General features: G+C 53.6%; 1 protein-coding gene across 6 annotated transcripts in view; it reads left to right on the top strand.

Annotated features, from left to right (window-relative positions):
- ST3GAL1 (ST3 beta-galactoside alpha-2,3-sialyltransferase 1) overlaps window positions 1-14315 on the top strand; it is a 93688-nt gene extending 79373 nt beyond the window's left edge. For all 6 annotated transcript variants that reach the window (XM_055082372.1, XM_055082369.1, XM_007106438.4 and 3 more), the window contains 5 exons: window positions 3849-4045; window positions 5155-5334; window positions 6632-6677; window positions 7802-7921; window positions 9825-14315. In XM_055082372.1, coding sequence (XP_054938347.1) covers window positions 3849-4045; window positions 5155-5334; window positions 6632-6677; window positions 7802-7921; window positions 9825-9998 — 717 coding nt within the window. In that variant the 3' untranslated portion in view covers window positions 9999-14315. The remainder of the gene's footprint in view (window positions 1-3848; window positions 4046-5154; window positions 5335-6631; window positions 6678-7801; window positions 7922-9824) is intronic.
- Window positions 14316-24884: the final 10569 nt, after the last annotated feature.

Here is a 24884-nt window from a genome sequence, read left to right on the forward strand (position 1 = left end):
GCCCGCTACCCCCGACTTCTGCTCAGCTCTGTACTCACCCCGTGGCCTAGATCTTCCCCTCTCTGGGCCTCAACGTCCGCTCCTGCCGGCGAGGGTCTGAAACAGAGCCAAGGTTCCTGAAGCGTGAGCCGGTGGGGCAACGTGATTCCTGGTGGTACAGGGGCAGGGCCTTTAAGAGCATCGCATCTCGCTCAGGGCGAGGAAGTCATTCGGCTTTAATTCTCTTTCCATCTTTGAAGTTGCAAGGGTTAAATGTCGCTCCTTGTCTCATGCTGCGTGCCTCTTTAACACCTGCCCATCTTGGTTCTAGCAAAGGAGGGCGGCTTGCCTGGGCAAAGCAACAGGATGGAGCTGGAATCGAATAAAGTGGTTTTGTTGTCATTGTATTGGACACTTTCCTTTTCTTTTTGGGCAGATTTTTTTTGACTTCTGCCAAGTAACTCTTGCTTTCCGCTTGTGGCAGAGATACAAGATTTCCTTTAAAAATAAACTTACTTCTTAAAGTGAATTCTCTCCTGCGCCCACGTCAGCAGCCCTCTGGGACTTGCGTGGACTTACAAAAGGCAGAGAAGTCAGCAAGTTCCTTCCCAAGGAAGACAGGGACATAGCGGTACCTGACCTGCCTCACCTACCCCAGCTGGCGAGTGGATGCTTCAGGGCTCTAATCCCCAGAAACACGGCTCGATTCCAGCCCGCTACCCCCGAGTTCTGCTCAGCTCTGTACTCACCCCGTGGCCTAGATCTTCCCCTCTCTGGGCCTCAACGTCCGCTCCTGCCGGCGAGGGTCTGAAACAGAGCCAAGGTTCCTGAAGCGTGAGCCGGTGGGGCAACGTGATTCCTGGTGGTACAGGGGCAGGGCCTTTAAGAGCATCGCATCTCGCTCAGGGCGAGGAAGTCATTCGGCTTTAATTCTCTTTCCATCTTTGAAGTTGCAAGGGTTAAATGTCGCTCCTTGTCTCATGCTGCGTGCCTCTTTAACACCTGCCCATCTTGGTTCTAGCAAAGGAGGGCGGCTTGCCTGGGCAAAGCAACAGGATGGAGCTGGAATCGAATAAAGTGGTTTTGTTGTCATTGTATTGGACACTTTCCTTTTCTTTTTGGGCAGATTTTTTTTGACTTCTGCCAAGTAACTCTTGCTTTCCGCTTGTGGCAGAGATACAAGATTTCCTTTAAAAATAAACTTACTTCTTAAAGTGAATCGTTAAAGAGGGGTAAGTCAGTAGTAGGTGGACGGGACAACGTGATGCTGCACTCCCAGCATGGGTCCCCTGCCGGCCGTGAGCCTTCAAACCCCGGGGCCCCCGAGGCAAAGCAGGCACATGTGTCCCATAGTAGGTGCTCAGTAAATATTGCTGAGCGCTGGATTAAAGAATGCCGTGTTGCTCCCTTAACCCAGCATACAGTGTCATGCTCCCCGAGGTAATGACATGGATGGAGGACACTCTCTGGTTCTGAGTGCATCTTCACACTGTCAGGGCTCTTCCTAGGTGGGGGCCTCCGAGGAGGTCCCTGCCGGGCAGCTTGGCTGTGGTCCTCGATCCCAGGGGTTCTCAGAGTGTGGTCCCTGCATCAGTAGCAGCATCACCTGGGAGCCTGTGAGAAGTGGCTCTGTTGCCCAGATGTCACACATTAGCCCAGGTGATCGTGTATTCAGGAGCCCAGAGCTGCCCCAGGAGATCCTATCAGAGCAGGTGTTTAATCTGGATATAGTTTTTGTCTTATTGTGGTAAAATATACATAACATAATATTTATCAACTGTTTTATAAGTGTGCCATTCCGTGGCATTAAATGCATTCACGATGTTGGGTTACCATCACCACTACCCGTACCTGGCACTTTCGTCACCTCCAACAAAAGCCCCTTGTACCCATTAATAACCACCCCCCTCAGCACCCCTCTCATCCCTCAGGCAACCGTCATTCTACATGCTAGAATCTGGCGATTCTAGTATCTCCTGTACGTGGAATCGTACAATATGTGTCCTTCTGTGTCCGGCGAATAAGCCAGTGAAATAACACTTAGCATAAGAGTTTTCAAGGTTCATCCATTGGGAGCATATACCAGAATGTCCCTTTTTTTATAACTGAATGATATAAATTCAGTTATAAAATTGTCTGGATGTTCCGCATTTTGTTTATTCATTCATCCGTCGATGGACACTTGGGTTGTTTCCACCTTTTGGCTATTGTGAGTAAGGCTGCAATGAACACGGGTGAACAAGTATGTGCTCGTGACCCTGGTTTCGGTTCCTTTTGTTTGTTTGTTTTTGTTTTTGTTGTGGCCTCACCTTGCGGTTTGTGGGACCTTAGTTCCCCGACCAGGGAGTAAACCCGGGCCCTCAGCGCGGAGTCCAAACCACTGGACTGCCAGGGAATTCCCTGATTTCAGTTCTTTTTAATACTTAGGAATGGAATTCCCGAGAAACCACCAAACCGTTTTCCACAGTGGCTGCACTAGTTTACATTCCCACCAGCAAAGCACGAGTGTTCCAGATCCTCCACGTCCTCACCAGCGCTTGCTCTTTTCCCTTTTTCTTTTATTGTAACCAGTGATGTTTCTAAGTAGAAGTGTGTCTGCGGTCCTGGCGTCGTTGCCTGCGGCTCCCGCAGCCTGTGAGTGTCTTAGGCTAGAGGAGATGCTGGGTGGTTTCATCTAGAGGACCATCCGGGTCTCCTGGTGAGCCTCTCCTTGGGGTTGCTGAGTCCTCCAGTGCCAGGTGGGGACCAGATGCCTGGGGATCTCCCTACGCGGTCCCCCCGTCACTGACCTCCTAGACGGTGGCCAAAGCAGCTGCTAGCCTCGCCTTTCTCTCCCAGCCCCTCTCCTGTCCCTGGGGTTGGGAGTGGATCCTCCCCAAGCTCAGGGATGACTGGGCTTTCCACAGGTCAAGGGTCCAGGGCTCTGAGGCAGGGGTGATGTTGCGGGAGAGACTTCAAGGTGGGTTTATAAAAGCCTGGCTTCAAATCCTGCTTTGGATTCGGGACACGTGCTCAACCGACCTGGGCCCCAGAGCATCCTGTCTCGTCTGCCTTTGAAGTGACACAGCCCCGCGGCTTGGTGACACGGGCAGATGCGATGCCTCTTAGGAAGTCTCTCCAGGTTTCACTCTGAGTGAGGTAGAAATGTGCCTCAGCGAGTGGGCACCGGGCAGCGTGGCAGAGCTCCCCCTGAGGCAGTGGACGGACGTGGGTGTACAGAGAGAGGGGCTCAGTAGGGCGACCCCCTCGTCCCACGTTTAGCACTGAGAGTCCTGCTTCTAGGGAGACCCCTGGGCCAACCAGGTGGCTGGTCACCCTCAGGATAAACCCAGTGTTTGCCTCCGCCTGTGGGTCAGAGAGGTCCCAGGGCAGCTGACCTTGGGTGTGGGTGTGAAAACAATCTGTTAAGCAGACATTGGACTCCTTGATGCATCCGGCAAAGGGCTGATTCTTGGGTCTGGCTGGAGCGCGGTGGTCCTGGGGCTGCGGGAGCTGAGAGGTGGGAGGGTGAGGGGAACAGAGGGAGGGGAGGCGGGCGTGGAGGGTCACCCGACACTTCTCCCGTGTGCTTTACTCATACCAGCCAGCCTCATTGCGTCGAGGCCAGAGCTGTACCTCGCACATAGTAGGTGCTCAATAAACCTCTGTAGAATGAGTGAATGATCTCTTGCCTTCCCATCTCCCTGAGTGGCCCTTGGGCTCCTGGCAGGGGAGGTGGCTGTCTGAGCCGCCTGCATCTCCAGGTGTCCAGCGGAGAGAAGGGTACTCGGGAGGGGCTGGGTCACCAACCACAGGGGGCTCGGGGCCCAGCAGCGGGGGCCGGAGGTAACACATCCCGGCTGACTGTGTCCTGTGTCCTCCGCCCACAGAGGCTCCAGCGGGAGAAGCAGCCCAGTAACTTGAACGACACCATCAAGGAGCTGTTCCAGGTGGTGCCTGGGAACGTGGACCCCCTGCTGGAGAAGAGTTTGGTGGGCTGCCGGCGCTGTGCCGTCGTGGGCAACTCTGGCAACCTGAGGGAGTCCTGGTACGGGCCTCAGATAGACAGTCACGACTTCGTGCTCAGGTGAGCGCCAGCCCCTCGCCCCCCAGGCCACCCCGCTGCCCCCCGGGCCCCTGGAGCTGCAGGGGGTGTCATGGCTCAGCGTCAGGAGGCCAAGACCCCAGTCCGGGTGTGCCCAGCCTTACCTGGGGACCCCGGGCCCCTCACTGCCCCCTCTGGGCCTCAGTTTCCCCATCTGCATTGCAAGATGGACCAACAGGGCCTCTCTGGATGGAGAGAGGAAACCATACACAGAGGTACCCAGGGGGCTGGGAGCTTGGCCTTGAGAGGCCTGGCCAGAGGGCAAGACTAACTTGAGGACTCTTGTTTAATCCTTAAAATCCATCCCTGTCCTGGAATTCCCTGGTGGTCCAGTGGTTAGGACTCGGCACTCTCACCGCCAGGGGCCGGGGTTCGATCCCTGGTCTGGGAACTAAGATCCCGCGAGCTGCGCAGCCAAAAAAAATATATAAAGTAAAAGCCATCTCTGTTTTGTCATCTAGGCCATAACATAACTATATACTTTTAAGGTAAAATATGTTTCCCTGTCACCGAGTAAAACGGATATTCCAGGAAGATGCCCCACGTCTCTCCCGCGTTTTCTTGTCATATCCCCACACCAATCACCCGACCCAGGGGCGCCAGTGACTCAGATGAGAAGCACAGGCACCTTCTAGAACCATCCTCACCTGGCCTCAGGGAGCCTCAGTGTACCTGGTGTCCAGTGGGAATGTCCGTGGTGAGGGGGAAAGAGTCAGGTTCAGGGTCAGACAGGCCCTGAGTTCAAGGCTGCCTCTGGGTTACTCTGTGTCCTGGGATAAATTCTTTGCGCTCAGATTTCTTTGGCCATAAAAATAGGACCATAAAGTACGTACTGGACGCCGTCATCATTAAGGGTCAGTGATGTGCGCCCCTGGACCGGGACAGAGTAGGCCATCGATGGTGGCGATGGTCAGGCTCACTCGAGATCACAAATGAGAAAAAAGTAGCAAAAGCCTCTGAGCTGTGCCGCAACTGCCCCCATCTTACAGATGCGGAAGTTGGGGCCCAGTGAAAGGGGCACAGCACAGCCTCGCGGAGCTGAGAATCGGTGCCCCGGTGTGATGCCTGTCCTCTCTCTCGCCCCCTCCCAGGATGAACAAGGCCCCCACGGCAGGGTTTGAGGCCGACGTGGGCAGCAAGACCACCCACCACCTCGTGTACCCCGAGAGCTTCCGGGAGCTGGCGGAGAACGTCAGCATGGTCCTGGTCCCCTTCAAGACCACCGACCTGCAGTGGGTGGTCAGCGCCACCACCACAGGCACCATCTCCCAGTACGTCCCCTCGGGGCGTCTGGATGAACGCCACGGCTTGTCCCGCCGCTGGTCCTTGCTGTGTGAGGGCCTCTGAGCCCCCCGCCATGCTGTTCCACCCCCTACAGCCATGCTCGTGCTGTTTCTCCCCCGGAACACCTCCCCTCCCCAGGCCTCCTCCCGGAGGGCAGAGCCCCAGTCCCCCGGCCGCCTCCAGACCCTCCGGCTCTTCTTGGTACCCCTCCTCCCATCACCCCGGTGCACCCGGAGCTCCGGCCTTCCTCTTCCTCGCGACTTCCCGCTCCCCAGAATAGACCTCCCAGGTTTGCTTCCCCAGACACCCTGGAAACCCCTCGGGAGAGGGAGCCCCGCTGGAAAGGACACAGCACGTGTTAGTTCTGACCCCGTCCTCGTCTCTGGGGTGCTCCCCTTTGACGACAGCCTCCGCCCACCCCCGCTTCTCAAACCGTCAAAATGGCCCCGACTGGGCTGGGGGGGCGGGCGGGGAGGCCGGGCGAGGAGCACGTCGGCTCCGGCTGCCTTGAGCACCGACCGAGGAGCTCACATCTTCTGATTTGTCCCGGGCACTTGGCACGGGTCTCGGTGAATTTCCGCTGGTCCTTCTCATGACCTCCATCCTCCAGGGAGACCCGGAGGCTTGGCCCCTACGCAGAGCCAGGCTCGCGCCTGCCTGAAGAGCAGTGGCTTAGTGCCCAGATGGCCCAGAGCCTCCTTGTCTGAGGCCTGGTTAGGAAGCCCGAGGGATTTGGGTGCGGGAAACCGGGGGGCCGTGCTCGGAGGAGGAGGGCAGTGAGGTTGCCTCAGGCAGGGGAGGAGCTGGACCAGCCAGGGCTCAGCTGCCGGCTCCTTCCTCCTGGTCCCACAGGCTGGAACGTGACTTGTACCCGAGGTAGAAGCGACGTGAGGCCAGGTGGCCAGGCACTTATACCGTCATCTTGGGGGCACGTGAAATCTTGCAGATGGAAAGGGGGCCATTGTGGCCCTATCAGCCAGCGTCCCAGCAGCGGGGATGGGTGTTGTGGGCCCCGCTCCGTGCTTCTTGTGCTGTGTGCCCGGCTTGGAGCAATCCCCCTTCTTAAACTTTCTGGGAGAAGGCGGCCTAAGGCAGCAGAAGGTCCTCGAATTAGCCACGATCGCCCTCTGGTGTCCATAATGGGCCACTGCGAGGAGGTGGGGTCCCTCGGGGAATGAGTGTGCTTTCCCGCTTGCCCCACCTGCCTCTCCAGCTGCCCCTGCTAGCTGATGCCCAGGCCGCCAGCCCCCTCCCACGTTAACCACCTGCCTTGTCCTCCCGCAGCACCTACGTTCCTGTCCCCACGAAGATCAAGGTGAAAAAGAATAAGGTGAGTCAAGGCTCAGGTGCCTTGTCCTCTGAGCTCAGCCTCGCTTTCAAGGCTCTGCGTGAGGTCAGAGAGCACCATCTCCCCGCTCTGCCAGCATCTGGCGGCGGAGAGCCCCTGGGACCCCGGGCTGGTGGGGGTGGTGGCCCCCCACGTAGAGAGTGGAGAGACGAACCCTGGAGAGGTTACCTAAGCCTGCACCCTGGACCTGCAGCACCACCTGGGAGCTTGTCACCAGTGCAGATCCTCAGGCCACCCCAGATCTGCTGAATCAGAAACGCTGGGTTTTTACAAGCCCCCCAGGGATGCTGGTGCTGTTCGAGAACCACTGCCCTACAGCATGAGCATCTCAAAGCCAGACCTCGTCACCTGTCTCCATATCTGCATCTTCCCCAGTGGGCCCTGGAATGGGGCTGGCTAAGACGTGGGCAGAGGGCCAAGGGATGAAGGAAATGAAGTGTCCACCACACCAGACCTTTGCATACACTGTCATGTGTAGGGGGAGAGATCAGGTTCAGAGAGGTCAGGTAACTTGCCCAGAGACACACAGCTAGTTCACTGTATGGCTGGAGCTGATGTCTTCCCCGTGGTGGCTGCGTGACATTGAGCATGTCACTTAGCCTCTCTGAGCCTCGGTTTCCTCATCTGTAACATGAGGAGAGGGAGACCTGGCATGCGGGGTCATTTTAGGGACTGGAGATCATTCAGGCCCATGTTAGGCGGAACGGGTGGCTCGGTGCCTTCCTGCAGTGTCACAGGAGTGTCCTTGTCCCCAGCTCGTGCTCTTCCCTGGAAGCTTCTCCTGCAGCCTCATGTCCCACTCCTTGGCCTCATTTGATTGTAATTCAGATGTCACCTTGTCTGCAAGCCTTCTCACCCCAGTGCCTTACCTCCTTTCTCTGCTTTGTTCCTCTCCATAGTCTCATCATCCTTTTCTTGCGTCCTCTGTGTCTCCGTGATTTAGGTCACGGTCCCTCTTCTCCACTAGAGCGTAACCCCCCCACCCCGAGTGCAGGGTTATGAGTTCCAGTCACCACAGGGTCCCCTGAGGTTACAGTAGCGTGTGGCACCTAACACATGCCTGGTATCCTCCTCCAGACCCCTCACCGTGTCCTCCCCTCTCGCAGATCCTGATTTACCACCCAGCCTTCATCAAATACGTCTTCGACAGCTGGCTGCAGGGCCACGGGCGGTACCCATCCACCGGCATCCTCTCGGTCATCTTCTCACTGCACATCTGTGATGAGGTAGGACCCCCTCCCCCATGCCTGCCTGCCCCCCCGCAGGGGGTCGGGGACCGAGGGCTCCTCATTCTGTGTTCTCAAGAGGGGCGGCGAGAGCGCCTGCAGTCAGGCAGACCTCCATCCGCACTCCCGGCCCCGGCATAGCCTGTCTCTTCTAGAAGCTCCGATCCTGTCTCTACGGTGAGCCTTGCACTGTCTCCCACACAGGAAGTTTTGGGGAGTAGCTGTGTTCTCTTGGTGTGTGAGGTCCCAAGGCAGAGCCTGGCCCAGCAGGTGGAAGCTCAGATCTGATCTGGGGGCAAAATAAGCATATCTGGCCCCCAGGAGTATATTATAATTGGGGGAGCTGTCTGGGGTTGTGGTTTCGATCTCAGTTGCTCATCAGAATCATCTGTGGAGCTAAATTCCAGCCCCCAGGCCACAGCCCAGCCCACTTCCACCAGAATTCCTGAGACTGGGAACCCGGCACCCGGGGGTTCCACTGTTCACCGAGGTTGAGAATCAGTGATTTTGCCAACCGTGCGTTTCCGATCGTGGACTCGCCTCGCCGTCCGCCAGCCTGGGCCTGGGTTTCCATCAATGATCTGGGGTGCTCGCTGCCCCTGGACAGTGAAGCAGGACGGGGGGACCACAGTGCCCCCTGCTTCCCTGGCCCTGGGTTCAGGCAGGGCACTCCGCTGTCCCTTCTTGTCACGTACAGCCCATCGCCGCCCTCTCCCCATCAGGCTCATCAGTGGACATCACAGGGAGGAGGGGTCGAGGGGGTAGCAAGGCCCACCCACCGTCTCTGCCTCGGTTGTTCTGCCACCATCTTCGCCTGCCCTTCACCCCAGAAACCATACCTGCCTCTCATCTCCCCACCAAGCCCCTACCTCCAGCTGGCTGGTCAAAGAGCCCGTGGGCCTCTGCCTCCGAAATGCTCCTCCCATCCCTTACCGCGTGCTCTGGGGCGGGCCCGTGTCCCTGCTGGCCTTTTCGGAAAAGGCTGCACTTGCCACGGAGCTGTCTCCTGCCCCTGGTGGGTCTCTGCCCTTGAAAGCTGTCTGCCATGCTGTGGCCCACAGAGCTTTCCCTCTCCCTGGAAGCCCCTCCTCCCGTCCCTTCCTGGTCACCTTCTACTCATTTTCCAAGACCCAGTTCGTCACTTGCTCGAAAGAGCTCTCTCCGGCCTCCTGCCCCTCCGTCCTCGGTGCTGAGGGAGCCCCGGCGTTAGCCCCTGTCCCCCACGGGGGCTCGGTCGGTGCTTGTTATAATGTAGCGCCAAGGGCTGAGACCTGAATCCTGCATCCCTGACGGCGCCAGCAGCCGCCTGAACTCTGATGGATTTAATGCAGCACCGGGTACAGAATAAGTGCTCAGGAAAAGTTTGTCGTGCGTAAGAAGCACCCCCCCCGCCCCGCCCACCGAACAGCGAGGACCCCTGGACCAGACGGATTTTAGCCCAAAGGGAGACAAGGGTCAGCACCTACCGCCCACCTCACTGAGGTCATCACTCTTGGCCCCATTTTCCGTATGAGGAAGGTGAGGCTCAGAGAAGGAAGTGGTTTGGCACTTGCAGGAAGTATCAGCAAGTAGAGCTGGGATTTGGGGCAGGCTGCTGGGCTTTGAAGCCCTGCTCCTCAAGCCTTGGAGAAGCGGTTGTGCCTCCCCAGAGGTGGACCCAGCACCCTCAGGGCCACCCACAAGCGGTAGCCTCCCACTGTGCCTTCTGGCATTGGACTTGACTTTTACTCAACTTGCCTTTGCTTCACCAGGCCTCTTGAGAGTTCCAGGCTCCTGGAGAGGGGTTTATGTGAATCCTTGGAAGTGGTGTTTACAGATTCTGGGGGTGCCTGCAGGCTCTCTTTGTTAGAGAGCCCACCTGCAGCCCTGCTGTCCGCTTCTCACCTTTGCTTTGCCCCGGCAGGTGGACTTGTACGGCTTCGGGGCGGACAGCAAAGGGAACTGGCACCACTATTGGGAGAACAACCCATCGGCGGGGGCTTTTCGAAAGACCGGGGTACACGACGGGGACTTTGAGTCCAATGTGACGGCCACCTTGGCATCCATCAACAAAATCCGGATCTTTAAGGGAAGATGACGCTGTGAGGGGCTAAGGACAGATGCACCGGAGCGCACCTCTCCACGTCCAGCTCCAGCTTCTCGCCGGAGCCGTTGCGCTCTGGGAACTTGGAGGGCCAGCCTCAGGGGTGTGCCCAGGTGCCCCTCGCAGCCTCTTGCGCCCCAACATTTGGCAGCATCTACTCCGCAAGGTTGCCGAGCCCTGCCAGGGCTGCAGAGCAAGTCTCCGAACCATTCTGGGGTGGGGAGACTCCTCTCGCTGCTGTTCCGGGCTGGGGAAGGCGGGGAGACTGGGGAGAGGTCCAATCCGAAGATTCCCACATTCTAAAGAAGAGGGTGGTCTCCTGGGGAGGATGCACAGAGACTCTCCTCTGCTGAGGGGTCCGGGACCAGCTCTCTGGTCCTCGCCGGGAAGCTCCTGGGTGAGGATGACCCCCCAGGACAGCCACGTGAGGCCTCCCTCACGTGGTAGGACCACTACCCCTCCCCTTTCTGCCCAAAGCTCATTTATGGTGGCCAGGAGGGCTCCTCACCCCAAAGGTCTTCAGAGACTCTAAATATCCAGATGTCTCCTTCCCAAGCTGCTGTTCCCTTGAGTAATCAATCTTCGTGGTTATCATGATGCCTGAGAGCAGATCTGACACCTTCCGTGTGCCTTTGTATTGGGGAAAGAGCTGAGAGAGATGCATGCATTTGGCTGAAATGAGGCAAAAGCCCCGACTTGGGAAAGGGGACCGCGGCAGTGCACTCCCCTTACTCTGTAGCTGGGGACAGTTTTCTAATTCCCTGAGCCAGTATCTGAGTTGGAACAAAGCTCGGATGATACTCGGCCCCATCCAGAGGCCCATCAGCCACGGACTGTCCATTCTTATTTACACAGACTGCTGGATTTGGTGCCCGTAACCTTCCAGAGCCGTGCGGGAGGCCGCCACCAGCCAGCAGTTTCCCCCAGGGGTCTACGCTCTGGGCCAGATCCCCCCTGGCCACCTGTGTGGTGTCCTGGGGGTTGCAGGGTCATCCTAGGAACGTGACCATCAGAGGGGAGAAGTCATACCTCATCCTTCACGTCCCAGCTGCTCTTTCTTCCTTGTCAGCCTTCCTGGTTATTTATTGTTTTGTTTTGAAAATTCAGCTGACGTCATCTGCACTTTGTGACTCAATTGCTCTCGCTTCAGCTGGCAGCTGGGGTGTGGGCGCTCAAAGCCAGTTTTGTAGGAATCCTCAGACTTGGGGTACCGTGGTGGCTAGGGCTTGAGGGCTTGCTGGTGGGCAGATCCTGGGGTGTCAGGTTGGTAGATTTGTAGAATGCTCTGTACCTCCTTCTCTCCCAGTCCTACCTTTCTTCTTTCTCATGACGGGCTTAGATTCAGTCTCAGGCTAGGAATCGCCAAACCCAGCGGCACTGTCTTGGGGCCGGGTGGGGAGTAGAGTCACAGGCGTAAAAGGACAGTGATTTTTGGCTCCAGTTGCTGACATTTAATCAAAACAAAACAAACAAACAGCCTGTTTTTTCTGTCAAGAGCATTTCCTAAAAGGCCACTGATACTTGGAGGAGTTGTGACCGTGTCCTGGTCTGGGCAGCCAGGAGGCTGCCTCCGCTGCTCCCTGCAGCCCTCTGGATAAGCCCTGCCCTCCCCAGCCTCCCTTTCTCCCTCTGCCAATGGGGAGGGAGGACTTATGAAGGTCACGGACCACAGACAGCAGCGGGCATTCACAAGCATCCCTAGAAGTCACACACCACGTTTGTTTTTCTCCTGAGTCCCTGTATATGATGAGTATTTTCCTGGGGAGAGGGTTCCAGTTTTTATTTGATTCTCAAAGATTCAGGATCCAGAAAGTGTTTTTTAAAAGCTAACAAACAAAAACCTGTTCCAGCTTTAAAATTCTGTGAAATTGAAGACCCTCTTGACTGACAAAAGGCTTGTAAATTGCTGTGAGGTCATTATTCTGAACATAAATCCTCAGAGGCTGTAGAGCTCATGGGAGTACTTGACGTGAAGAATTCAGCAAACGTGTTGGTCGGCTGATTAATCCCAGGGACAAACCTTGCAGAAGTGGACGCTGGCGCAGGGAGCGGTGTGGGCTGACCCATGAGCTCTCTCCCCTTCTCCCGAAAGCCAAGTCTGTTCAGGATGATGGGGTCAGAGAGAGCACTCAGCTTTCCTGGATGTGCTGAGTCAGGTCCCCAGAGCGGACAGGTGTCCACAGCCGAGCTGCACGCCACCTGGGTTGGCCGCCTGGTCCCCACTCCACCTCGCCTTCCCACTAGGCTGTTCACTGTGAGACACCTTTCAGCCCTTGGATCCCATGTGACAGATGAGAAAAGCAACGTCAGAGAAGGAAAGTGATGGCAAAAGTGAACCAATTGTGAGACAGAGTTTGAGCCGAGATGGGGTGTTCTGGGCTCCACGTTATAATAGCTAGAGGTGGGCTTTCCCAGCCAGGCCCACCCAGCCTCTCAAAGAGCTGTAGTCGGTGTAGGTTTCGGACTACAAGCCTCTCACCACCGGGCTTCGTTCTCAGGCTGCCCACGGTGGCCCGAGGCAAGCTGTAACCTCGGCCTTCTCACACCGTCCTTCCAGTGGAGGAGACAGCATCGTGCTTTCCCAGAGCTGGGGCAGACATCCTCTTGTGGCTTAACAACGGCCACCTAACCGAATCCAGCCAGCCATCGTGGCCAGGATTAACGCGCCATTGCCTTAAACCAGCGGGGCCCATTCCGGGGTCAAGGTGGCTGAGAACCGGACGAGAGCGTTTCCCACGGGGATTTGGCCATCAGCTGGAGGACGAGAAGCACCCACGTGAGGAAGCTCTTGCATGAACAGTATACGCAGTTGGGCTCCCCGGGGCTCCGGGATCCCAGCCCAGGGCTCTGTCCACTCCGCGGACAGAGAGCTCCTTGGAGACCAGGCCCCGGGCACGAAGCCTGCAGCAATCTGTGCTGAGCCTGAAGCCGAAAGGCTGAACTGATGAGGGAGAAAGATGTCACTGACATCCCAGACATCTGACTCCCCCAGGGAGTGCGGAGGCTGCTTTCTCAGCTGGAGCAAAGCAATGCCTGCAGCCACACGACCCCTGGAGCTCCTGCTCTCACCCACCTGCAGGGGAAGAAAGGAGGGTGGGTTTGTAGTAATCTGGGGAAGAGAAGAAAGTTCTTGAATTGATGCCTTTTGAAACCCTGGCTTCATCGGGCATCGTCCAGCAAACCACGTGGGCTGGGCTTAGTGGGAGAAGCCAGATCCAAGGACATAGGACCTAAAAGGGAGAAGCCAGGTTAGAAGGGGGGCAGGCGAGTTTTGTCGCGGGGAGTGGGGGTGGGTTCGGGGACTTGATGGCATCCCAGGCTCTGCCGTGGCCAGAAGGGCCAGCGAGAGGCCAGTCCTACCTCGACGCAATCTGGGCCTCTGGATCAAAGGTGGAATAGGATCACAGAGAATATTTAGAACTGTGACGTTTGCCTTAACTGTTCTCTTCAAGGCAACCTGAACCCAAAGGAAAAATGGAAAACTGAAAAGAGCTCACTCTCCCTCTCACGGCTGTGGTTGGAAATGCTTTCTCCAGGGAAGCCAAAGATGGCTGGACTCCAGCCACGTGCCATCAGGGACTGGCAACTGTCCTCCTCCAAAGAGTTCGGGGATGTCACTGTGTCCATCATGGACATCTGATTTGCAGCAGACGTGGCCTCAGGCCACCGGCTGGTCGTCTTCTCCTGGGGTCTGGGCTAACAAGTTTTGAGCCCTCCTCGGGGGGTAGTCCACGACACCTCTGCAAAAAAAAGAAGAGGGTGTAGGAGGAACAGCGGGCCAGGCAAAGCAGCATCACATAGCCTGTCCTTACCCAAAGCACTGCACTTGCTACAAGCAGCCAGCCTCTGGCCTCCTGTTTCCCTCCCAGACCATCAGAGGTCCGTACTCGTGTTGAACTTGACCCCGTTGCTCAGCTTCTGAACTGCCATTGTCGCCCTCCTGCCCAACGTCCTGGTCCAGACATCAGCTTTAACCTGGGAGCCCTCACTGGGCCCCGGTAGGATGGACACGGGCGCACCATCACGTTAGCACTTAAGTGAATTCACGTCAAAGCCAAAGTTCCCTGAGCACTTTTTCCTCTTTGCAATCTTGTTGGGTTGGTTGGTGGTGTTTTAAAATCTGCTTTCTTTGCCCCCCTTGCCTCGCTCCCATGTTTTGCAGCTAAGTGTTTGTCATCTGGATGCTTTTTGAATTAAGTTGGCAAGAGTCTGCCTTCCTCGGCCTCTGCTCTGTTTTTTATTTTTAATTTATTGTTGAACATTTCCAATGATCCGAATCAAAGTGAATAAAAAAAGAGCTATTTTATTGTTTGGGTGTGTCTGTCGTTTTTCTGTGAGGGCTGTACCTTGGTGCCGTCTCTTGAGGTTTCCACTCAGGAGATGTTTTCAGTCCTAAAAAGACGCCTCCTGTGTTAGTGTCTGCCCTGAACCAAGTGCCCAGATGTTCAGGACATGGAGAGATAGCCTCTCCTCAGATGCAAGCGTGCCTTCTCCCTGCTGTGTGACTGTGGTAAAGTCGCCCAACCTCTCTGAGCCTCAGCTGCCTCATCTGTCCAGTGGGGACCACTCTCCGGCCAGCAGAGGGCGTGTGAAATCAAGAATAGATGCATCGTAGGAGCTGGAGGAGACACAGCCCGCTGCTCCGAGCGCTTGCTGAATGAAATAGCCCAATGTGGCAAGAGTTAGTATCCATCCTTCCCAAAGAAGGCTCGTCCATGAATGGATGCAAGTCTGATCCAGAGTTGGCACAAACTGCCCAATTTTTAAAATAGATCCAACGATCCACTACCAGGGCTCTGTAAAGTTGGTGTAAATAATACTACTTCCTGATTTGCGTGGCACTTTACAGTTTGCACAACGCCTCCCTAGGCGTGATCTTGAACTCTCTCAGCAGCCCTGCAGAGCTGGTGAATGGGTGCAGGCAGTTGAGGGCAGAGGTAAGGTTCAAGCCAAGCCTTCCCTCTCCAGATCTGGGGCTCCCTGTTCTCTGCGGTGACACCTCCCGAGTCCCTTGAGAAGTTTGTCTGTGGTGACTTTCTGAAGGCAGCCCCCAGAGGCAGGACGGTGCAGAGATTAACACAGGCGCCCAGGAGTCAGACTGCCTGGGCTCCTACTTATTAGCTGTGTGAGTGTGAGCGAGTTATTTAACCTCTCTGTGCATATTTCCTTATGGATAAAGTTGGGGTGATGAAGTACCTCCCATATAAACAGGCGTTGAGGGTTAAATGCGTTATGCCACACCTGGGACCTTCTCTCATCGATTGTTAACAGGCTTCCTGACCCTCCACTCCATCAGAGACCCATCTTACCCCAAATTTATTCCTAGTTGGTATCACAGTAGAGCTGCAGTGTGGACAAGTGGCCACGAGGTGCCGACACATGGACCCCGGCTCCACTGGATGAGCTCGGCCAGGCAGGAACTCTTCACTCCATGGAGCCCCCAGCAGGGAAAGGAATCAGCCAGGGCCCTCCACAGGGAGCCCCGAGGATCTAAAGGCACTTGTTTGCGACCCTTCAGGCACCCGCCAGAGACAAGCCAAAGCCAGCCTGCTCTGCACCACCTGACCCTTCCCACAAACGCAGGTCCCCCAGGATTTGATTGTGGGAACCCTGGGGAAATCCACCCAGCAACACCCCTCAGGCTGCTCCAAACACGCACTTGATTGTTCAACAAAGAGCTGATGGGATAAAAAAAAAAAAAAAAAAAAAAAAGAACAAAATTTTGTCGTTTACTACAACATGGATGGATTTGGAGGGCATGACTCTAAGTGAAGTAAGTCAGACAGAAAAATATTGCATGATATCACTTATATGTGGAATCAAAAATATACAAAAACTAGTAATAACAAAAAAGAAACAGACTCACAGATATAGAGAACAAACCAGTGGTTACGGGTTGGGATGGGGGGCAGCAACGTGGAGGAAAAAGAACAAAATTTTGTCATTTACTACAACATGGATGGATTTGGAGGGCATGACTCTAAGTGAAGTAAGTCAGACAGAAAAATACTGCATGATATCACTTATATGTGGAATCTAAAATATACAAAAACTAGTAATAACAAAAAAGAAACAGACTCACAGATAGAGAGAACAAACCAGTGGTTACGGGTTGGGATGGGGGGCAGCAACGTGGAGGGCACAGGGTAGGAAGAGGGAGGTACAAACTGCTGGGTATAAGATAGACTCAAGGGTATATTGTACAACACGGGGAATGTAGACAATATTTTGTAATAACTGTAAATGGAAAGTAACCTTTAAAACTTGTATAAAAATTATTTTAAAATTAAGAAAATAATAAGTTAGTTAAATTTTAAAAATAGATAAAAAACCAACCAAAAAATTTCTAATTTACTTTTACTTTCTACCATAAGGATCTTTACACGTACACAGAGATTGAAGGGAGAAGAGTATATGATCCCAGGTGTTAGATTCAATGATCCTCAGTGTTTTCCACATACGCCCCCTCATTTTTTTCTTTTCCTTTCTTCTTCATCATCATTTTTCATGTCCAGCTGTGTTTAGGGATCTGCCTCAGATGTCACTTGGCCCCTATGCTTGAGTGAGTAGGTCTCTCGGAGCATTCCCGTCGCGTCCGCCTGAGTGTCACCCACCAAGTGGAGGTGTCCTCAGGCCCTCTGGCACCCCGTCCTCCAAATGCCTTTGGAAGGTGGTTTATTTACACCAGGATTCACTAAAGTCATGTCACCAGAGGTCTGTCCCTTCCTAAGCAAGGAGGTCATGTGAGGTCCAGGATGCTGTGCTTCTAAGGGCCTGAGAAGAAACACCGCCACTGATTTGCGGGTCCCTCTGTACCCACTGGGGAAGGGCCAGCTTCTCCTTCGCTCTGCTTCGTTCACTGAGTCAGCACCCACCAAACACCTCCAGGGCTCAGGTACTAACCAGCCCTATTTCATCAATATCCATCTGTAGGATGAGGATGATGATGCATTTTTCCCCTCTCCCCCCCACCCCGCCCCCAAAGCCCACCACTGGGTCTGTCCAAACTCTGGAGCCCTGAAGAGCAAGACAATGCCCCTTCCACATGTCAGAGTCACAGCTCTTTGGTCATCTTCAGCTGAAGCATCAGATCCTCATGGAATCAGCAAATTCCAGGTAACCTGCTTCTCAAGAGATGCTAGGTACCTCGCCACACCTTTTATCTGTGGTCACGTGGAAGGATTCAGAGACTGGTTACACTCAACTCCAGTCCCACTGCTACGGACTGAATTGTGTCCCCAAAATCCATATGGTGAAGCCTTCACCCCCAGTGTGATGGTATTTAGAAATGAGGCCTTTGGGAGATGATGAGGTTTAGATGAGGCCCCGTAATAGGATTAGTGCCCTTATAAGAAGATACATAGTGAGAAGGCAGCTCAGCAAAACCAGATCCCAGCTGGGCTCTGGGAAGCACATCCCTCCCCCAGTGTCTCCCCCATCTCCGGATCTCCACGTGGCTCACTGCTCAGGCTGTCCTGGCTGCTGCAATCAGTGATAGAAAAGTCAGTTCAACTGGATGAGATAAGCAAAAGGGAATTGAATATTTTGCTCCAGTTCTAAGCCGCACTCTCCAATTCAGCTTGACCCGAAGTACAATTAGCATTTGATTTTGACTGGCTCGTGAAGCAATCTCGCCATGACCCCAGAGCTCAGGACAGTAAGGTGGCTTGAGGCCCTAAGGCCCCAGCCATTTGGAATCAGAGACCTGGGCCTTGTCAGGCTATGGACTTTGGAGGCCGTGGATCTGGCTGGAAGCCCGCAGGCCAAGGGCACAAGTTGGTAGAAACTCACATCACCAATTTGCAGTCTGCCGCGAATGAGGGAAAGGAGGCAGCAAGGCGGTGGGTACCAGTGATAGGGAAAGGCAAGTGTTGCACCCAGATGGCACACGCTGCAATGGAAGGTTTGGGGAGCGGGTGTGTGTGATGTCCAGAAACATCACTGTGGTCAACGGAGACATGGTCCTCACCCTGGACACTGCTGCTGAGAGCTGGACCTGAGTGGCCATAGGCTGGGGTGGCAGTCGTGTCCACAGGACCCTCCAGGCACGTCTCACAAGACAGGGCAACGGGCTACCACCCTCTTTTCAGGGCCAGGGATCCCCTGGATGCCACGTGCCTGGCACACTTCCTGGCTTGCGGAAGGCCTCAGCAAAGGGTCCTGATTGCTGTCAGTTCAGAACATCCTTTCTCCAGCCCTGGGGAAGGGCTGCTTGCGTATATAACCTATTACTGTGGTAAGTTGTGTGCCCTGAGGACACCTTCAGATCCATGTATGTCCAGGCTCAGCTTCCTATGGGGACCGACCAGTTCTGAGAACTCCTTCCCCTCCATGTTTTAAAACATTTGGACTGGCTTTCCTGAAACTTTATCCAAAACAGGGAGCTAGAGGTGGTGTAGATTTGTGGATCGCTGGAAGATTCCTTTCCTTTGTAAGTCCCCCAAGAAGGAGGCTTGGCTGGATCACAGGCACACACAGGTCCTGGGAGTCAAAGACCTGGATTCAGACATGGGCCTTTTCTGTAAAGTAGGAACGATGATTCCTGATTTGCCTGTCCCATGGGAGTGTATGAGAAACTAACATACGTTATGTACACATACGCTTCATTTGATAAATATGTAGCGAGAGCCACTGGGGGCTGGGCAAGACAGGTTCTGCGCCATCGGAAGGTCACAGTCTTACGGGGGGACAACAGTAACACCAGGAAAAATGGGAGGTTATTAATAATGATCATAGTTCCCTTCCACACGCTGTCTAAGTGCTTTGCCTACGTTAATCTCATTTAATCCTGCAGCAGCCCTGCCAAGAGGCGCTGTTCCTTCTAGAGGAGAATTTAACAAGGAAAGAGATTCCAGGGGATGAAGTAACTTGCCAGGGTGGGAGGGGTAGAGCCAGGACTTCAACAGCAAGGTGCTGAGTTCCCCACAAGAGCGTGAGGCCAGGGGACTGTCTGCTTTGCTCCAAACTGAAGCACTTTGGAGATGAGCCCTCACAGAGTGCCTGCCCCGCCCTGGGAGCTGCCAAACTTTCCCTGTGATCTTGGCCAAGAGCCTGACCAGAACACCGAGAGACAGTGGCCACCAGAGGGTGCAATGGAATCGCCTTCAGCCGGATTTTCAACACAGAAAGGGTTTGAAAACCACACGAAAAAACACACACACCCAGGTCAGAACTTAAAAAGACTTGGCTATTATCAAGTCCACCAATTCCAGATAAGGAGATTGAGATCTTTGTCACTCAGCCAAGAGGAAAAGTCTGGACACAGTTGGAAAAGGTCAAAACCCCAAGCAAATGAGGACTGGCTAAAAAGCTTTACATGGTGTCGCATTGTCACACAGCGTAGCTGGGCCCAGGCCCCTGCTGTACCTCCAGACCTCAGAATTTCACTAGCCTCAAACTCCCACCCTTTCTCTGTGACTCATTAGCTTTCTAATCTATGGGGTAAACCTGATTTCTTGGACTTAGTTTCTTAATCTGTAGAATGAGTATTAAATGAAAAAGTATATGGAAAGCAAAGATGGCAGCATCACATTTTCTGAGTTCTTTCTCTGTACCAGGCATTCATCATGCATTTTCTCATTCAATTCTCACAAGAGCCCCTTGGATGCGATAGTGCTACCACCTTCACGGAAGATCTGAGGCTCAGAGACTGTTAGCTACTTGCCTGTGGCCACATACTCCACGAGGGGACAGGGGATTCAAGATCAGACCTGACTCCATCAGTCAGGACACAACAGCCTAGTGCTGCAGCAACAAATAAGCCCGAGAATCCCAGTGGCTTAGAACAGACGACAGAGGTGTATTTCTTGCTGTGTCAGAGTCTGATGGGCTTGGCAATTTCCCTACCTGGGCCCTCCATGTGGTGACTTGGGCTCCCCTGTTGTTTTCATCTTGTGACAGTACCGGCGTCAACTTCAATCCGTGGCCTGCAGGGTCACTGGCAAGGGGACAAGGGGATGGAAATGACTCACTAAATCTTAACTTGGAGTCCACACCCACCACTTCCACTCAAGGTCTAGTGGCCAGAACTACCCACGTGGTCCAAACAAAACTGCAAGGGAGGCTGGGAATGCGGTAGAGTGTCTGGGATGGTAGAGGAGCAGTATCTCCACCCATGTCTTTCCTTGACATCACAGACATCAGAGAGCTGCTGGAGAGAGGCCCCCCGGCTCTGCCCTGTGAGTCCTGAGTGTACCTGGGGAGAGCACTCGTTCTGCAGGCTCGGCGAAACGCAGACAGGCCAGCCCAGACCCTAGGGAAGGACCCCAGAGACGGGTAGTGGAATCAAGGCTGTTCAGCCTAGTCTTCATCGATGCCTCCTATTATCCGAAGGGCTGTTGTGCAGATGAGAAGCTTGGTGTGTCCAGGCGGCTGTTAACATTACCTTTGTCCGGCTCCTTCTGTGCAAGACGGTTCTTCCCAACGTAGACCACTCAGCGATGGCATGAGCTGCTGTCTCAGGAGGGAAGTGAGCTCTCTTTTGGTAGCTGTCTGAGCAAAGGCCAGAGAACCACTTTTGGTAGATGCTAAGAGCAATTTGGACGTCAGGAAAGACACACTGGGAAGAGAAGGTGGATTTTGCCAGTGACTCCAAGCCATTCCCATTCTTGCAGACAGCCTGGCAGCTGGACCACACACTGGCTCTGGGGTCTCCGTTTCCAGATCTGGACGTTGGAGGATCTGGACAAAATCTATGTGTTTCAAGCCTTTATACCGAAGGACGTCTGATCTCCTACTTGCCCAAAGTCACAAACAGAAGTTTCCTGAGGCCAGGAACTGTGTCAATTTCTTCCCTCTGAATTCCCGGCTCCTAGCACAGTAGCAGGCGTGTAGTAGGCACTCAGAAATTGTGTTGCTTGACTAAGTGAGCCTTTGGGAATTTATTCAATTTAAATAGAATGAATGCTAACATTTATTAAATATCTCCCATGTTCCAGTCTGTTTGTAGTGTTTGCAGGATATAACTTACCTGCTACACAATTCCGGGGGCAAGTATTCTTCCTGGCATGCACATTTTACAGATAAAAAAGAAAGAGCAACACAGACACAACACTGAAGATGGTCATCAAACCACAAGAGAGGAAGGGAAGAAAAAAGACCTGCAAAAACAAACCCAAAACAGCCTCTGTGGAGAACAGTATGGAGGTTCCTTAAAAAACTAAAAATAAAGCTACCATATGATCCTGCAATCCTACTCCTGGGCATATATCCGGAGAAAAACATGGTCCGAAAGGACACATGCACCCCAGTGTTCAATGCAGCACTATTTACAATAGCCGAGACATGGAAGCAACCTAAATGTCCGTTGACAGAGGAATGGATGAAGAAGATGTGGTACATGTACACAGTGGAATATTACTCAGCCATTAAAAAGAATGAAATAATGCCATTTGCAGCAACATAGATGGACCTAGAGATTGTCATACTGAGTGAAGTAAGTCAGGCAAAGAAAGACAAATACCATATGATTTACCTTATATGCAGAATCTTAAAAAAAATGATACAGGTGAACTTATTTACAAGGCAGAAACACTCTCAGAGAACTTGTTGCCGGGGGGAAGGGTGGGGGGGAGGGATAGTTAGAGAGTTTGGGATTGACATGTGCACACTGCTATATTTAAAATGAATAACCAAGAAGGACCTACTGTATAGCCCAGGGAACTCTGCTCAATATTATGTAACAACCTAAACGGGAAAAGAATTTGAAGAAGAGTAGATACGTGTATATGTGTAACTGAATCACTTTGCTGTACACCTGAAACTAATACAACACTGTTAATCAACTCTACTCCGATATAAAATAAAAAGTTAAAAAAACCCGCCAAAACTCTGAGAGGTAAACCACCTTGCCCAGCGGCACACAGCTCATCAGCAGTGGGCCCTGAATGGAAACCAGGTGGTCAGGATCTGAGCCTGCACTCGGAGCCCCTAAGCTCCTTGCAGTGTCTCCCAAAATAGCTGTCAAACACCTTGGAGGCACCTAAGGCCGTGGGACATATAGAGGACAAGCTCCTGGAGATAAACTATGCTACGAATGAAATGAGTCATGACTAAGGATTACGTGTGCTCCATCCGCCACCATGGGGACAGGGAACTCAGCTTTGCTCTAAACCGAGGCATTTTGGAGGTGAGCCCCGTGGGCTGATTCATCGCAGAAGAGCCAGCCCAGTCCGGGGAATGCCCAGGGATGCCAGAAGGTTAATTTTCACCTTGGCCAAGAGTGTTGACCAGACTGGGGTGGAGGGTGCAGCCGTGCTGGTGCAGCTCCAAAAGGAGAAGATGGTCACACTCAGCGGGGTGCTGAGGGTATAATAGGAGTTTGCCAAAAAGGGGAAATAAGGGAAAGGGCCTCCCCAGCTGAAGGGCCAGCTTCTGGGGCATGCCTCCTTCCTCTCTGATTCCTTCTTGGCCCTTTGCAGTTCCCCATCTCCCACTTCATCTTCATATATCTGGGCTTCTTAAGACGCCATATTTGGTCCTCTTCTTACAAACTACAGTCACACGCTCCTCACCGCTGGGGCCACGACTCTCTATTTTTTCCCTTTCTCCTCCCTCAGACCCACATTTCCATGTGTCTTCTGCATATCCTCCTTTCTGTGTCCCAAAGCCCTTCACCTTCCACAAATCCAAGCCAAATCCATCACCTTCCTCCCTTGCTCTTACTCCTGGGGTCCCCACTGGCCTCCCTGGTCTGCAAAACAGATGTGCAAAGTAGCATCCCTGGGGCTCCCTCTCTCTCACCCAGCACAGCTATCCCACCCCCAAACCCTGTCCATTATCCACATGCATGTAATCTACTAAAACCCAAACTTGATTGTATCAGTCAGCTATTGTCATACTAATGTTTGTAGCAGTGCTATTCAAATAGCCCAAAGGTGGAAACAACCCGAGTGTCTATCAGCAGAAGAGTAGGTAGATTGTGATGTACACACACAATGGAATATTATTCGGCCATAAAAAGGAATGAAGTACTGATACACGCTGCCATGTGGATAAACCCCAAAAATATTATGCTAAGCAAATAAAGCCAGACACAAAAGGTCACATATGATATGATTCCATTCTTGTGAACTGTCCAGACTTTGTCAATCCAGAGACAGGAAGGGCTGGAGGTGGGGTCAGGGGGACGACTGGGAGTAACTGCTCAGCGGGTACAGAGGTGTGCTCTGGGTTGATGCAAATGTCATGGAACTAGATAGAAGCGGTAATTGCACACCGTTGTGAAAGTACCACATGCCACTAGATAGTATACCTTAAAATGCTTACTTATATATTATCTAGATTTCACATAAGTTAAAAGATTAAAATAGGAATCAATAATTGTTTTCCTATATTCTCCCATTTGAGGAGCCCTACGAGGGGGGCAGAATGTGGATTAATAATCCCTTTTTATGGACGTGGAAACCAGGGCCCAGCGTGTTAAAGGCTTGCTCAGAGTCTAACAGGGTCTTAGCAGCAGGAGAAAGATTGGACCAGATTCCCTGACTGTCCAGCTGTGGGGAAGAATCTAGGGGCCAGTGTTTGCATCACTGGGCCCATGGCCAGAGGTTGGGGAGACAGGAGCCCCCTCTGGGCGGAGTCTCTGGGCAGCTGTCCAGCCTTGTGTCCGATGGCTAGGGGATTCTTTTCGAAGCCCCAAAGGAAGGTGTCCAGGTTACACATTCCCCACAGCCGGGTCTCTGCGAAGGGAGAGGAGGAACGGGGAGAAGGCAGGGAGGGCGAGTCAGGACCAGAGACAACGGGAGAGAAAAGCTGGCCTTGCAGGGTTTCATTTAAGTTTTCTAAAGAAATTGGAGCCCGAGAACTGTTCCAGAAATAGAGCTGTGACTGCAGGCACGTCCTGGAAATCCGACTTCCCGTTACAAACACGTGGCTTTCCTTTACCAGCTGAACTTTCCGAATAAAGGTAGAAAATGAACAGCGCAGCCTCTCCAGGTCATAGTTGCATAAACAGTGGACGTTTCTCCATCCTGACGCACGTAGGCACGGCTGAGAGTGGAAGGTTAGAAAGAGCAGAGCTGATCAGGTGATGCCTCCGGTCAGATTCTTCCCCGGGAGCTCCGAGTCCCTGGGAAACCAGGTCCCAGCACAGGCGACCAAAGCCCTGTGCCAGCCCCGTCCGCGACCTCCAGCTCTGCGAGCCATCTCCTTGTTGGCCTGCCGTGGACCACCTCCCTTCCTGCTTTGGTGCTAACTGGCCGGATGGGGACAGGAGCAGCCCTCTGGGCCACAGGAAAGTCATCCGCTGCCGTCTCAGCTTTGTCTGGAGGATGGATCACCCCTTCCCTCCTGGTATCTACATCTCATGTCTCATCATGCTGCCAGAGCTCCCAGGACAGCCATCCATCCTCAGAAGAACAGGCTTATTCCGCACCAAAATTGTTTCTTCGCGGACTTCCCTGGTGGTCCAGGGGTTAAGACTCCATGCTTTCACTGCAGGGGGGCACGGATTCGATCCCTGTTCGGGGAGGTCCCACATACCGTGTGGTGCAGCCAAAAAATAAAAAAAACAATAAATAAAATGGTTAATTTTTTAAAAAAAAAATTGTTCCTTTGCCTTCCTGTCTACCTTGTCCCATGGGCAGCTCTTAGGGTTGGGGGACTCCTCCTTGTGTTCTCACAGTGCCTGGCAGCTGGCAGGTGCTCGGGCAGTGGTGGCTGAATGGGAAAAGGCATCACTTTAAAAATGCTGGCTGGGGGGCTTCCCTGGTGGCGCAGTAGTTGAGAATCCGCCTGCCGATGCAGGGGACGCGGGTTCGTGCCCCGGTCCGGGAAGATCCCACGTGCCGCGGAGCGGCTGGGCCCGTGAGCCATGGCCGCTGAGCCTGCGCGTCCGGAGCCTGTGCTCCGCAACGGGAGAGGCCACAACAGTGTGAGGCC

The sequence above is a fragment of the Physeter macrocephalus genome, unplaced genomic scaffold, assembly GCF_002837175.3.
Source record: "Physeter macrocephalus isolate SW-GA unplaced genomic scaffold, ASM283717v5 random_90, whole genome shotgun sequence".
In the NCBI taxonomy this organism is placed as follows: domain Eukaryota; kingdom Metazoa; phylum Chordata; class Mammalia; order Artiodactyla; family Physeteridae; genus Physeter; species Physeter macrocephalus.